The 13,616-nt window shown below is 34.4% G+C and overlaps 1 protein-coding gene across 3 annotated transcripts in view; it reads left to right on the top strand.

Moving 5' to 3' along the window:
- LOC149784375 (chromatin accessibility complex protein 1-like) overlaps positions 1-10,061 on the top strand; it is a 30,806-nt gene extending 20,745 nt beyond the window's left edge. For all 3 annotated transcript variants that reach the window (XM_089932436.1, XM_089932437.1, XM_089932435.1), the window contains one exon: positions 3,141-10,061. In XM_089932436.1, coding sequence (XP_089788562.1) covers positions 3,141-3,220 — 80 coding nt within the window. In that variant the 3' untranslated portion in view covers positions 3,221-10,061. The remainder of the gene's footprint in view (positions 1-3,140) is intronic.
- Positions 10,062-13,616: the final 3,555 nt, after the last annotated feature.

Here is a 13,616-nt window from a genome sequence, read left to right as displayed (position 1 = left end):
TACAAAGTATTTATTTTGGTTGGCTGTCTTGTTATCTTTGATCACAGTTATGAAAGAGTTGGTTAGTTTAAGGTAGTTTATGTTACATACACAGTAACATTTATAAGTGTTTGAGCGATCAAATAGAGTTCACCTGACATACAACCGGGGCCACTATATTTTAAGTTTGTAGGGTTTTCGTGCCTTTTAACTTTTCTTGTATTCCACCTTCTATATTTAGTTCAAAAGACATAATGAACCTGATAATACAAAGAAGGCCAGCTTTTAATTCAGTGCAACAATACAACAAATACTTCCAGAAGTCAGTTATCAAAACATGGTCAGCACTTAATTAGGTTCTCAGAGAAATGCTCGCGAACATTGCTATTGCGGTAGATTGACGCATTTTACATTTAGTTACAAGAGGACACATTGCATTTTTGACGATTACACTTAAAGGAACTAAAATATAGAACTAGAGCACAAATTTCCATTGATAATTTTTTTAATTTGTATTTATTTATTAAAGTACTGCCTCCACTTGGCATAAGTGACATTTTCATTGATATAATTTCCTTACATATCGTTAATGGCGGTGTACAAGGAATGTCGTTTGGAAAGAAAATGTAAAATATTGTATGACCTATTTTTAAATTTGATATTTCATAGTGTTGATTAAAATTTCCAGGTCCTATCTACCATTTTCGACGATAAAATAAGTGATACATCAAAGTTTCCTTTACCAATTTTGATTGTGATTTTCTTCAAGTTCAATAAATAGGGATCAGTTTTTGGGGTATTTTCAGGCTTAAAAAATGGGATCCACGCCTGACCCCGCATTATAAGCGGGTTCGCGAGTTATCAGGGCATGAGTTATGGAGGGAGTGGTGTATTACATGCGTATGGAGGACTCCTGCCTAAGTGATTTTTTGCGTCCAAATATGCGTGATTAAGCGTTTCCAAGACCTCTGTATATAACAAAAGTCTTACAGTAGCAACTCTGTACTCTGTGCTCTGTTTTTTTTCCCCCACCTCTTCACTTTTGATGCATATTGAGTTTCAATTCACATGCTAACATGTGTCAAGTATCAAGATGAACACTATCAGGTCTTCCTGGGACTCTTGTTTTGGCAAAAGCATAGATATTATATCCAAGAAAGTAAATGAATTTTTGTCTAAAATTTATATGTAGTCATAGTCCTACATGTAAGACCTGACACTGATATTTATGTTTTGGGCATCCGGGTCTTACTGCCTAACTAACAGCGCTGTGTAGCGTGTTTTGATGTCAACTAACATCATAACAAAAGTCAAATTTTCAGGAATATCTCACACAACTGGCAACTAAAATAATGGCACTTTTCTACAAAGTAATAATGTTTTAGTCAGACTTTACTTACGTTGATCTCTTTCCTCTAATAAATTCAAATTCTCACAAAAGAAATGGACCTGTTTTCAAGTTTTGTTGGCTTACATTTCAGTTGACTGGAAAACGATGAAAGCTGGGAATGCAGAAATTGGGTTAATTGAAATATTATTCTTTAACGAAACGAATAAAAATATAATATGCCTATTGGAACTGTAAAGTAATGCTTCATTTCATTCGAGAAACATATCTGCCACATGCATCTACTTAATCATACTTCGGCATACCTCAACTACCACCGCATTGCAACAAGTTTGAATGTATGTCAACAGAACATGAAAAAGCGTCCATTTGCTTGTGTCATATTTTCATTCCATCAGGATAAAGACAGCACAGTATGTATATTAATTACACATAAATTAGAGGAAGAGTGTCGATATAGGCTGCCAGATATGTGAGATATTCCTGAAACTTTGACTACTCATTCCGATGTCAATGACATCGGAACACACTATACAAGGCCATTATTTAGATAGTAAGACATAGCACCTAAACAAAATCAACATGTGCTATGTCTTACATGTAGGACTAATGTAATCATAGCAGTAAGGTGCATCAGGTATTATGTATTTTGCATTACAAGCCCTTGATTGTATGCAGAGGTTGAATGCAATAAAGTGCATGGGGACTTCTTGACTTGTCAGAACAATAAGTTCTTTGTTTCATTTGCTTTGTTGCAGAATGAGACTTGCAAGGACGAGCCATCATTGTTTCTTGTTTTCATTTTACTTTAGTTGCTAGCATACCATCTCATGTGAAATTATTGTTGGTGGTTGATAACGGTTATTCTGAAAGTCTTGATTTCATTAATGTATGGTTGATATTCTCAGCTTAGCAAATTGTTTATTAATATAAGATAAATAATCGTGTTTTGTAAAAGGCAGCAAATATTTTCATTTAAATATTTGAAAATTTTAGTATTTTACAAATAACATGCATATTCTAAATGTATGATGTTTCCTGTCACATCAGCTTTTGTTTTACTGTTTGGATAATGGGGTGGTTTACACTTAATATAATAGATAGGCTACGAGACTGCTCTGGTGGTCTAGTGGTTAGAGCATCCACCTTGGATCATGAGGTCAAGCTATTGAACCCAGGCCGAGTCATACCAAAGATGTATAAAAATGGTATTAGCAGCTGCCTTGCTCAGCATGATGAGGTTAGTGTTAGAACTGGTCGGTCTGGTGTCAGGATAATGTGACTGGGTACGACATGATGCTACATCTCTGCGGCATGATGCCCCAGTGCTAGACATCACTCTGAACTGACACTGCAGACATCGTAGCAATGTGACTGAAAAATTGTTAAGGCTACGTTAAAAAATCCAAATCACACACACACAGAGATAGGCTCCATTTAGATAAAGTAAGAATGACAGAGATACAATGATCCATATCAGGTTACTGTACTGATAATCTGTTGTTATCTACTCAATAGCAGAGATACAGTGATCTATATCAAGTTACTGTACTGATAATCTATTGTTATCTACTCACCAGGAGAGATAGAGTGATCCATATCAAGTTACTGTACTGATAATCTATTGTTACCTACTCACTAGGAGAGATACAGTGATCCATATCAAGTTACTGTGCGAATAATCTATTTTTATCTACTCACTAGGAGAGATGAGTGATCCATATCAAGTTACTGTACTGATAATCTATTGTTACCTACTCACTTTGAGAGGTAGGGTTTAATTCATTTAAATTCAAATCCTTCACAATTTCAGATATTGTGCCAAAGAAGATTACAGCAAGGGAGTTTTTTGAAATGTTGAAACAGAATGAAGATGAGGATGAAGAAACATGATATTACTTTCTTCATAAACTGTTTTAATTGTTACTGCACATTCAGTATCTTTATTCAGTTGAAATGATAATTTCTGAATGAACAGATGTGATTTCCAGAAAAAAGCTAGTGCCAGAATTTGGTAGGCTATTGTGGATGTTCAAAACTGTGGTCACTTTAATGGCTGTTTGTATGTCTGTCAGTATGGATGTCCATCCACACCCTAGATTAAAGTCAGTGTTAAAGTTGTTTATTTTAATAATAATTCCAAATTTTATGAATTGACTGAATTTTCTAGAATTTGACCAGATGTAACCAGTCATGTGATACTGATCTGGAATTTTGTACACATCAATAAATTATGTGGACTACTTTTGGTTCCCTGTTTCCAGGGCATTTTGTATGAAGTTTTAACTATATCAATGCCTTATACCATAATAATAACATTAACAAGCCCCCACCCACACACCCGTGTGATTTCTGATCAAAATTTACAAACCCCAGATTAAAATTGTCCATTATAAGTTAAAACAATGTAATTACACATAACTTCCTACACTCCAACACTCGATCCTCTTGCCAATATTGCATATGCTTTAACAGCATGTTCCAGCAGTTCTTAATGGTCAGGGTAATTTGATGAGCAATGTATCTCACTAACAGTGGACACAAGTTTGATTTTGAAAGATCGAAACAGAAAGCAGGAACAACGAATGCTGTCACAACATATGCCATATGTAGGCGTAATGTTGAAAACAGGAATAAACAGCAGAAACCATTTTCTTTTGAATTAAAAAAATGATCATAGCAAAATTATCAGATGAATATCATGATCCACTTTGACACTCTACCCTACATTACTGCATAAAAATCAACCACTCTTGGTTAACGAAGATGGGGCTGTGTATTCTATCGCAGTGAAGAGTCTAATGAAAGAAAACTTCCAGCTACCCAGAAATAAATGCTTTGTTTTGAAATCTGCTGATATGATGACAGAAAGAAAGCAAATTGGAATTATAAGGATTAAATGATGATGGTTGGGTATTTATTGATGTGTTAATTGTTACCTAATTACTCACAAAGTTAACATAAAATCTTGTGGACTTTATTTACTTTGTGAGTGATTAGGTAAAATTTACACATTGATAATTTAATCCTATTTTTAATCCCAGTCTTAAGCGTTTTACTCTTCATGTAAATAAAATGCATGTTGTCCAAAACTGGATTTTCATTATTTTTTATTTAATTAGCACTATGGCTTCTTATGGCACATAAAGCAATTCTTTGTCGATATTTCCTATGTAGCAGTGTGGTTTTGTTCTTGAGCTACTCGTGTCAAAGGAAGGCTTTTTTTTATAAGAGTATGGCACATAAAGCAATTCTTTGTCGATATTTCCTATGTAGCAGTGTGGTTTTGTTCTTCAGCTACTCGTGTCAAAGGAAGGCTTTTGTTTATAAGAGTATGGCACATAAAGCAATTCTTTGTTAATATTTTCTATATAATGGTGTGCGGTTTTGTTCTTGAGCTACTCATGTAAAAAAAAAATCTTTTTATGTCAAATGAAGGCTGTTTTTCATAAGACTGGCACATAAAGCAATTCTTTGTTGGTATTTCCTATGTAATGGTGTGGTTTTGTTCTTGAGATACTCCTGTAAAAAAAAAAACTGTTTATGTCAAATGAGGACTGGTTTCATAAGACTGTGGCATATAAAACTCTTTAAATACCAACAGTCATTTTAAATGTTGATGGTGAACAAACATTGTACTGGTTCATATAAATCCAGTGAAACTAGTAAATAGCTACTGGGCAACTATTTAATAGATGGGGCTTTTTTGGCCTTTCTTGTCATATCTTTTTTTCATACTGATATTGTAGTGTACTCCTGAGTATAAAATGCTTTTGGGCACAAGATGAAGATGATGAAAATTTTAGACTAGAATCACTTTATTTGGTGTATATATTTAAATTTGTTGTTCATCTGGTCAGATGAGTTTATTGTATGGTGCTTTGTCCAGTGTGCATCATCAGTCACCCATTGTCAGTTGTCCACTTACAAATGTAATTTAAAGCTCAGTCAGAATCCACTGAAGAAAAATTGATCAGATTTGACAGCTTTATCCACCATCAAATATGACCATGATGACCCAAAACAGAAAACCTAAAGAAAACTTTTTCTCAAAACATGCTCAACAGACTTTGACCCGAAAAAATCCAAACATGAACGTCTTTCAAGTTGTTTGGATGATGCTGATGTGCCAAAATATTATGGCAGCTGTTGCCAAGAATAGAAAAGCTTTTAAATTACATCTTCTCACAAACCACTGAACAAAATTTTACCTCATTTGATGGCGTCCTTTCATAGTTGGCTTTGAGTTTTACAAATAATGTCGATTTGCTGTCAGAGATTGCTAGCTCTAATAGAAATAAAAACAAAGTCTTTAGATGGCTTTTTCAGATACTCTAATCAGAATTGAACAAAATTGGAAAAAGGATGCTCAACAAAATTTGACAACTCAGACAGGATGAATCCTGACAGAGGCTTTTTATTATTTTGACAATGATGTTCATGTGCCATCTGAAGTGGAGGTCAATTACTTGTGAATCCTGCCTGAACATTAGATCTTAAATTCATGATGGGAATCATAGTGGCTCTGGTTACCAGAACTCAATACCAAAAGGGTACAAGTTCAGTGCTATCACAGGATCAGCTGAGGTCAGCTAACATGCAGTGTCCTTCAGCATGGCACTCTACTCTTTGCATCAGTACAGAATAAACTATTGTGTTGCTGTGAAGTAAAACACCAAAAACTAAACCAAGTCAAACCTTAAAATTTATGATTTATTGAACTTTCATTTCAGGATTAGCCACTAAGAACTATTTTGTTAGACACAAGAAATATCATGGACATGTTTGTATGCAAATGTAAATAACATGATTAGATTTTGAGGGTTTTGCAGCAGTTTGTTTTGGTACCTCATCTGGCCAGGTGAGCTTATGTTATGGCCAACTGTATTGATTTGTGTCTGTCATCCATCAAGTGAGCCCCAGGTGGCCTTAGTGATCTCAGGCACATGATTCTGCAAATCATTCACATCTCACCTGTATCCACATGGGCTTTGAGTCTCAGCTTAACCATTGTGGGTATTAGAATGCTTACCAGTAGCTGGGTCAGTGGTTCTTGGTGGTTTTCTTGGGCTTTCTCCTCGGCCAAATATACTGGTGTCCGTGTATAGCCTTTCATGTTCTGAAAAATGGTGTTAAACCAAAAAAAGAAACCGAACTTTTCATCCATCAACATCTACATGTTACTACTCTTTAGGCCGTATTTCTAATCAGATTTCAGTAAAACAGAAAAATTGGATATATGTTATTAAAATGTTAGAAGGGTTTGATTATAAGCAAGAGCTCTATCCAAGTGGGTTTGAGTCTCAGCTAGGCCAGTGTTGTTAAGTGAAAAAGCTTGCCAATATTTTCCTGTGGGTTGTGGTTCTACCTCTAGCAGATATACTTGCCATCACGTATAACCTTTTGTGTGCGGAAAAAATGGCATTAAACCATAAAAACAAAACAAGCAAGATCTTGGACAAGTTAGATGCTGATCAAGATCCATGCATACTAATGTGGTCATCTTGCATATGATTGGCTGAACTTCTTTCCGCTCTTGAGACCATATATCTGATCCAGTTTTGATGAAATTTGTAATATTTGTCTATATTATCGTCTTGGATAAATGCTATGACGTTGAGATACACACATTTTATATGAGGTAATCATGCATCTGATTGGCTGAGCATTGTTACCAGTCTACAGTATATATTTCTGATTCACTTCTGATCAAATTTGAAATATGAGATTATAGCAATAACCTGGATGGATTTGATAATTAGTGAAATCTATGCATATTAATGAGGTGATCTTATTTGGAATATAGCTTATATTATCAAGATATATAATGTGATTTATTAGGAGCAAATGTTATGCATATTAATTAGGCTAATTTGTATCTGATTGGCTGAGCTCATTAACACTTGGTAATTTTTGTTGGAAACTAATTGTGATTGTGCTTCAGTAAGCTTATATGATAAGAAGGTCAGCAATTCATGGCATCCATGTATATCAATTCATGGCATCCATGTTTATCTTGCACATTTTTTTTTTGCAGAGCTTGTTACCACTGTTGAGATTACTTCCAAGTTGTGACCAAATTTGGTAAATAGGCTTAAATCACCAAGATCTTGAGTGTGTTTAATTATGAGCAAGAGCTATCCATAATAATGTTTTGCATCTGTTTTTTTTTTATATCTGAGCTTGTCAACACACTATAGTTCGATCCACACAGCATCATGAATTTTATCCTACCTGTAACTCATTAAATGTAGCTAAAAGTACCCAATTTGTTTTAAGTACTTTGTGTGAAACAAATTTGGTACTTTTAGCTATAGTTAATGAAGGTGACCTGCATATTTACCGAGTTACAGATAGGATAAAATTTGGATGCAATGTGGAAGGAACTTTATCAGCCATATTTCTGATCAGAATTTTATCAAATCTACATTATGATATGCAGTTAACCAAATTACCTAACCTTGAAGGTGAGAGGTATAATATTTTGTCAGATTCTGTAGGCTTGCACAAAAACCTAATGTTTTTATTAATTTATTGATTACTATGTTAATTAGTTGGGTTTTTCCCCACCATTTCCTGTGAATTGGATCCTGCTGGACATCACTATTGTCTTTAGTTTTATCAAGATGTTGGATGAATTTGACGAGTAAGATCAGTACATATTAATGGCATGATTGGGTAAATGTGATGCCAGTTGAGACTGAATTGCTGTTGGATATTGCTTCATCTTGGTAAATAGGTTTAAATTATCATTGTTGTAGACAGATTCTGTGCTCATTAAAGAGATGCTTTGAATCTGATTTACTGAGCTTATTACTATACTAGAATTAAAGAGTATATTTCTCGTCCAATTTTTATCAAATTTGGTTATATGCTTACATAATCAAAATCTTGGATGACATTGATTATGAGCAAGAGAATGTGTGTGTGTGTCTATATATATATATATATATATATATATATATATATAATGCTTTTATCTGTCAGATATTTCTTTTAGGATAGTAAAGCAAGTAAAATAAACATGATTAAAGTTTGAGAAACACTTTGCAAAGGTGGTGTTCTTACACTTCATAAACATGCTTAGCAAAACGGTAAAGTGTTTGTTTACACTAGGGGAGTGATAACAAGCTTCATTTTATAAAAAAAACTTTCCTGACTTATATGAAAAACTTTGTTTACATGTATAAGTAAATACTACTTGAGGTACATCATTTTATAGGCATGTTTGCAGGCATATGTAGCTTACCCAAGCAGAATTTCATAGCATAGGAGCCGAAGGTCCAATTTTTTAAAGTCATTCCTTAATGAATATGTATCAGTATTGAGAGGATTGTCTTTATAGTTGACAGTCTTGGGCAGGAGATGATATTCTTGCAAATTATGAGAACTCATATCACTAGGATCAAAAAAGTTAATCAGATTGAGAGTTTCACTCTAAGAAAGTGTGATATTTGAGGAGAAATATGTACGTTCAGTGATTACACCTACATTATTCTCATTCATTGACCATACAAATTTGTATTATGTAAAAGCAGGGTGTATGACAAGAAAATATTTCATTCATTGAATAATATTATTACTAATATTAGTAATATGAATGGTATGTGAAGAGAGAATAGATTCATTCAGTGACTGCACAAATTAATGAGAAAGAAGTGAGAAAATGTCAACAATGATAAAACTAGAAAAAGGTGTATAACTGCAATGTATCCCAGCATCAAGACAAACTCGTTTTACTCCTTTCCTGGAAACAAATGAAAATGGATCCTAGATGAGATCTAAAAGTAAATGAAAGCTAAAATTAAAGTAGAACCCCATGTCTTGCTGTATTTATTCTTAAACCTGACAGGTACATGCTAATGTAGATGCTGAAGTAATTTGGGTTTCAAATGCTCCGTAGTCTCGTTGCTTGTGCACAAGTTTGCTAAATTCTGATTCAGACTTTCCCATGTCTTAAATACCGTATAGTCTGATTTTGGCTGGAGAACCATTGAAAGTTGAAGATTGTTGGAAAAGTTGGATGTTGGAGAACTTGGAAAATTGTCTTGAGACTAAAGATCTATGTAATAAGGATAATAAAATAGATACAGTTGGTGAAATTAACATCAAGAGAAATTACTTTATGGAAATTTATCCAGATTCTGTTCTTGAACTGCACGTCGGTAATGCATATCGCCCTCTGTACAGATGTACCATACTGGACATATTATATGCATGCTGTGATTTATAAATGGCAGTATCTGCAACCTACAAATGATATACGATCATGGATCAAATAAAGCCCAATATTTTATATTTAAAAAAACTGACGTCTGTTGAATATCATATCTGGTAACCAACCATTATCTCTGATATGACTCCAATCTATACATCGCCTTATCATGTAAAATTTGCAAATGTGTCATTTGAATTCATGAATAGGTCACACGTACATGTACACATTGTGTATAATTAGCTGTAGTTCTGGTAGACCTCATTAATTTAACGGGTAATTTTTTTTTCTTCCTATGCAAAAAAATATACATGCTAAAAAAAACATTTTGTGCAAAGTATAGTAATTGTGATCTTATGTGTTGTATTTTATAGTGCTTACATTATCCTCTGCTTGATGTGTAGCATCATTTCAAACATCTACCTCTAAAAAATATTAAAAAGAGATCCAATTTTTTTTTAAAATTCCTTTACTTATTTGCAACACCACAGCTGCTAGAATAAAAAGTGATGAAGACTATACCGGCTTCCTTGTGATTTATTTGTCTTCTTGCCTTCCCTTTGTTTATGATGGGTATTGATCTCCCTAGTGTGATCTATCACTCATGGTGACCTGGACCTTGGCCGCATCCTTGTCTGGTTGATCACGGTCATTGAGGCCTTCAGATCTTGCACTGTCCTGGTAAGGTCTGGTACATTATCTGCTTGTTTCTACAAGGTGTTCATCACTTAAAGAGCCTTATTATTTGTGACATTGTGTTGTATCACCAAGTCAGGTGTTTCTTTTATTTTGCTAATTATGCTTTGGCCAACCAGGCCACAGCTGCATTTAGATACATGTGAGTGGGTAAAACTGTTGTCTGTCAAAGCATGTGCTTCTTGGGTTGTGGTGTTATGTACCAGATAATTTTCATGATGGAAAGAAGCATGACTGGGGTGGCATCCAGGATAAGGGAGCATTTTCTGTCATCACAATATTTAGCTGATGTCTCCCTGTCATAATTTAGGATATCCCTTCCTTCCAGTGGGAAATATGGATTACATAACAGGACTCTCAAGGCTCCAAGCCTCCAGGTTAAAGTAGGCACAAAATTCTCAGAATGTGCAGTTTCTCCATTTGACGCACCTCATATTCCCCCAAGGACGCTCCCCAATTTCATACTCTGGTCAGCCATAGCAAATCTGCACAATGCTAAAGGCTAGACCTAAGTAAACGGGCAAGAAGCGAGTTTGTGTAATTAACGGTTAATACTTATCATTGCAATTATCTTGTGAAAAAGGACTGGCCCTCTTATATCCTTCAAAAAAGAAATGTATTGAGTCAGTATGTAAGCACCTGCAAAATTGATTGGCAAATAAATGATGCTTTCCTTTGTTGCAAGGCAGTTTTTAAATTAGTGTAGTGACACAAATATTAATCATGAAAATAATCAGAGCTTTCTCAGAATCTGATTTGGACAATTGTGAATATTGTCAAATCATTGGTATGCCGTAATATTTATAACTGCAATTTAAGTACATGTTTTTCTACAGTTCACTACAATACCAGTAGAAACTTTTTACAAGATTGCAAGAAAGTATATTGAGTACCAAAATGAGTTGGCAAAATCTGTTTTCATTTTGCAAAGAAAAGGAAAAAAGAAAGGTTAAAGTTCCATTTGATTGGTGATATTTGATCACGAATACTTTAAGCATATGTGAATTCATCTTGATGACATTGCAAATATGCAGTCTCAAGCTACATGTATTTAGGTACCATACATCTGTCAAAATTAGAATTTTGTCCATAGATCCCATTTTATATCTGACCTTTCTTCCTTATGGTCAACTCATAAGACATTTAACATGGTTTACTAATTAACATTTTTTCTGAATTATCTGGTTTTTGCACATATGCTCTTTGGTACATTTTTCATTCCTTTGTTTAATTTTATGATTGTAAAACAGTGTTATGTCATTTGTTTACTCGTGTAAGCTTCTTTGATAGGAATGGAGATTCTATTTTACTTGCAGAGGAAACTACACAGCATTTCCAGTGATCATTCTCTGGATTGAAACTATTTGTTGACAATTTTATTGTTGTGTTTATATTTTTCTTGGTAGTGTTATAGGGGTTAAAAAAATATAAATTTACGTGCATAATGCTTAAATTGTACATTCTATTCATTGAAAAAATATTTTTTTCATATTGTGATATCATTAATGGGTAAGAATTTAATTATTAAAATAATGAGATTGCGCTTTAAATTTCCTTTCTATCTGTTTGAAAGTGAGGGTCCCCCAAATTTATGCCAGGGACTCTCAGATGCAGGCTGTGGATTCTTGAGTTCCAGTGGCGAAGAATGCAGGACTCCTCATCCAGAAGTTCGGTTGAGAGCCTGCATAATACTTTTTCTATCAATTACCATGATACTCTTCTTATCCTTCAATGATTATTCTGTGTTCACAATAGTGACATTCATGCTTCTGTAGATCTTTAAAAGTGGTGGTCTTGTAATTGCAGAGTCTGCACAAAAAGGGCACCTGTTGATGATCTTGGATGTACTCTTTCAAGTAATGGGCTATAATTCTGATTCTTTCACTCCTTTGATTGCAAATCGTGCAGACATAGTCAACTCCTTTTTCAGGTGCATGTTCAGTTTTTTGGTCATTTCTTAACTAGAAACTCATCTGTGTAGCTCTGGTTACTAAGAGATCCAATCAGGAACAACAACAAAAAGAATTAGGAAACTTATCATGAAATAAAATGGTGGTCATCGTAATGGGGACAAGAGTGTGAAGTGCAGCTGATAATGTCGAGTCACTCCAAATGAAAGAAAGTGATAAACCCTGCTTCTGCTTTGTCAAATAAAGTTTTGTTTAAAAGAATTATGCAGTTATTTTCTGATAATGTTAAGTTATTTTCTTTGCCCATTTTCGAGGATCATTACCTTGGTAAGGTTTCATCTTGCTGTGGATGACAGTCAATGCTGATTCCTCTGGAGTATACAATTCAAGTCAATCAACTTTTTTACAACAGCAAAATGAACCTCATGTACAGGGCTGAGCAAATTATTTTTTAAACCAGTAGTCCAGGACAAGCGGTTTCAGAAAATTCACTAGTCCCACCTTTCTCTTCACTAGTCCCACCTTACTCGTCACTAGTCCCACCTTATTTTTCAATGATCCCAAAATGGTAATCACTTGCCGAGATTTGATGAGACGTATGTGCTTAATCCATAGAAGGAAAAAAAAAACGATATACAACATAATTATTTCTTAAAAGAATTTAATTTTTCAAAAACATTGGTTGTTATACATTTGGCTTCTTCAGGTTCATGTATATATGTTTTAGCTGATGGATTTGAAAATATGTCCATGTATATGTCTTCCACCTGCACCAGCACTAAGCCAGCAGTTGATAGCTGTGTCTGGGTTAAAGTCCTCAAGCTCTGGTCCATTTGCAGAAATGTTCATTAGCATTTGTAAACTCTTTTGGTTTAAGAAATTTCTTAAAGAAGTCTTGATTAAGTTCATTGAACTAAATCCTCATTCACACTCAGAAATAGCTATCGCACACATTGTTGTATTAAATGGTGTCGGAGAAAACCGCTACATATTTTATCCCACTTCTGATACCATGAAAGATATAATGGTTTTTACCATGATTTTGCTAACATGGCCAACATTTTCTTCACCATCCATTGTGTCCGTTTCATCGCTACAGAGTCCTACTAAGTTTATCATTCCTTAATGAATGTGTGCAGGAAGGATGCTATTGAGAGGAGGCATCTTGAAATGTTAAATTGGTGTTTAGCTCTTAATGGCATTGAGGTTAGTTTAAATCATGTAGTGGCACATTGTCTCTTATATAGTGGCATTTGTCTACTTATGTTGTCATTCCTTCACAACAACTTAATGGTAATGAAGCATGTGCCTAAATGAAAATCAGGTGTCCCCTTACAGTGAACAAGGCTGCCATGGTGACCATCATCAAAACTATAAAATAGCTAATATTGCACTCCAAAATTCTTTGGATCATGGTCATAAAACTTTACTTTTAAATAGTCGTATAAGTGAATGGTTTTTCTGTGAC

Source organism: Sinohyriopsis cumingii, chromosome 14 (genome assembly GCF_028554795.1).
Source record: "Sinohyriopsis cumingii isolate HCF-2022 chromosome 14, ASM2855479v2, whole genome shotgun sequence".
Lineage (NCBI taxonomy): Eukaryota > Metazoa > Mollusca > Bivalvia > Unionida > Unionidae > Sinohyriopsis > Sinohyriopsis cumingii.
The sequence above is the reverse complement of the archived record's forward strand: the minus strand, read 5'-3'. Positions and strand labels throughout refer to the sequence as shown.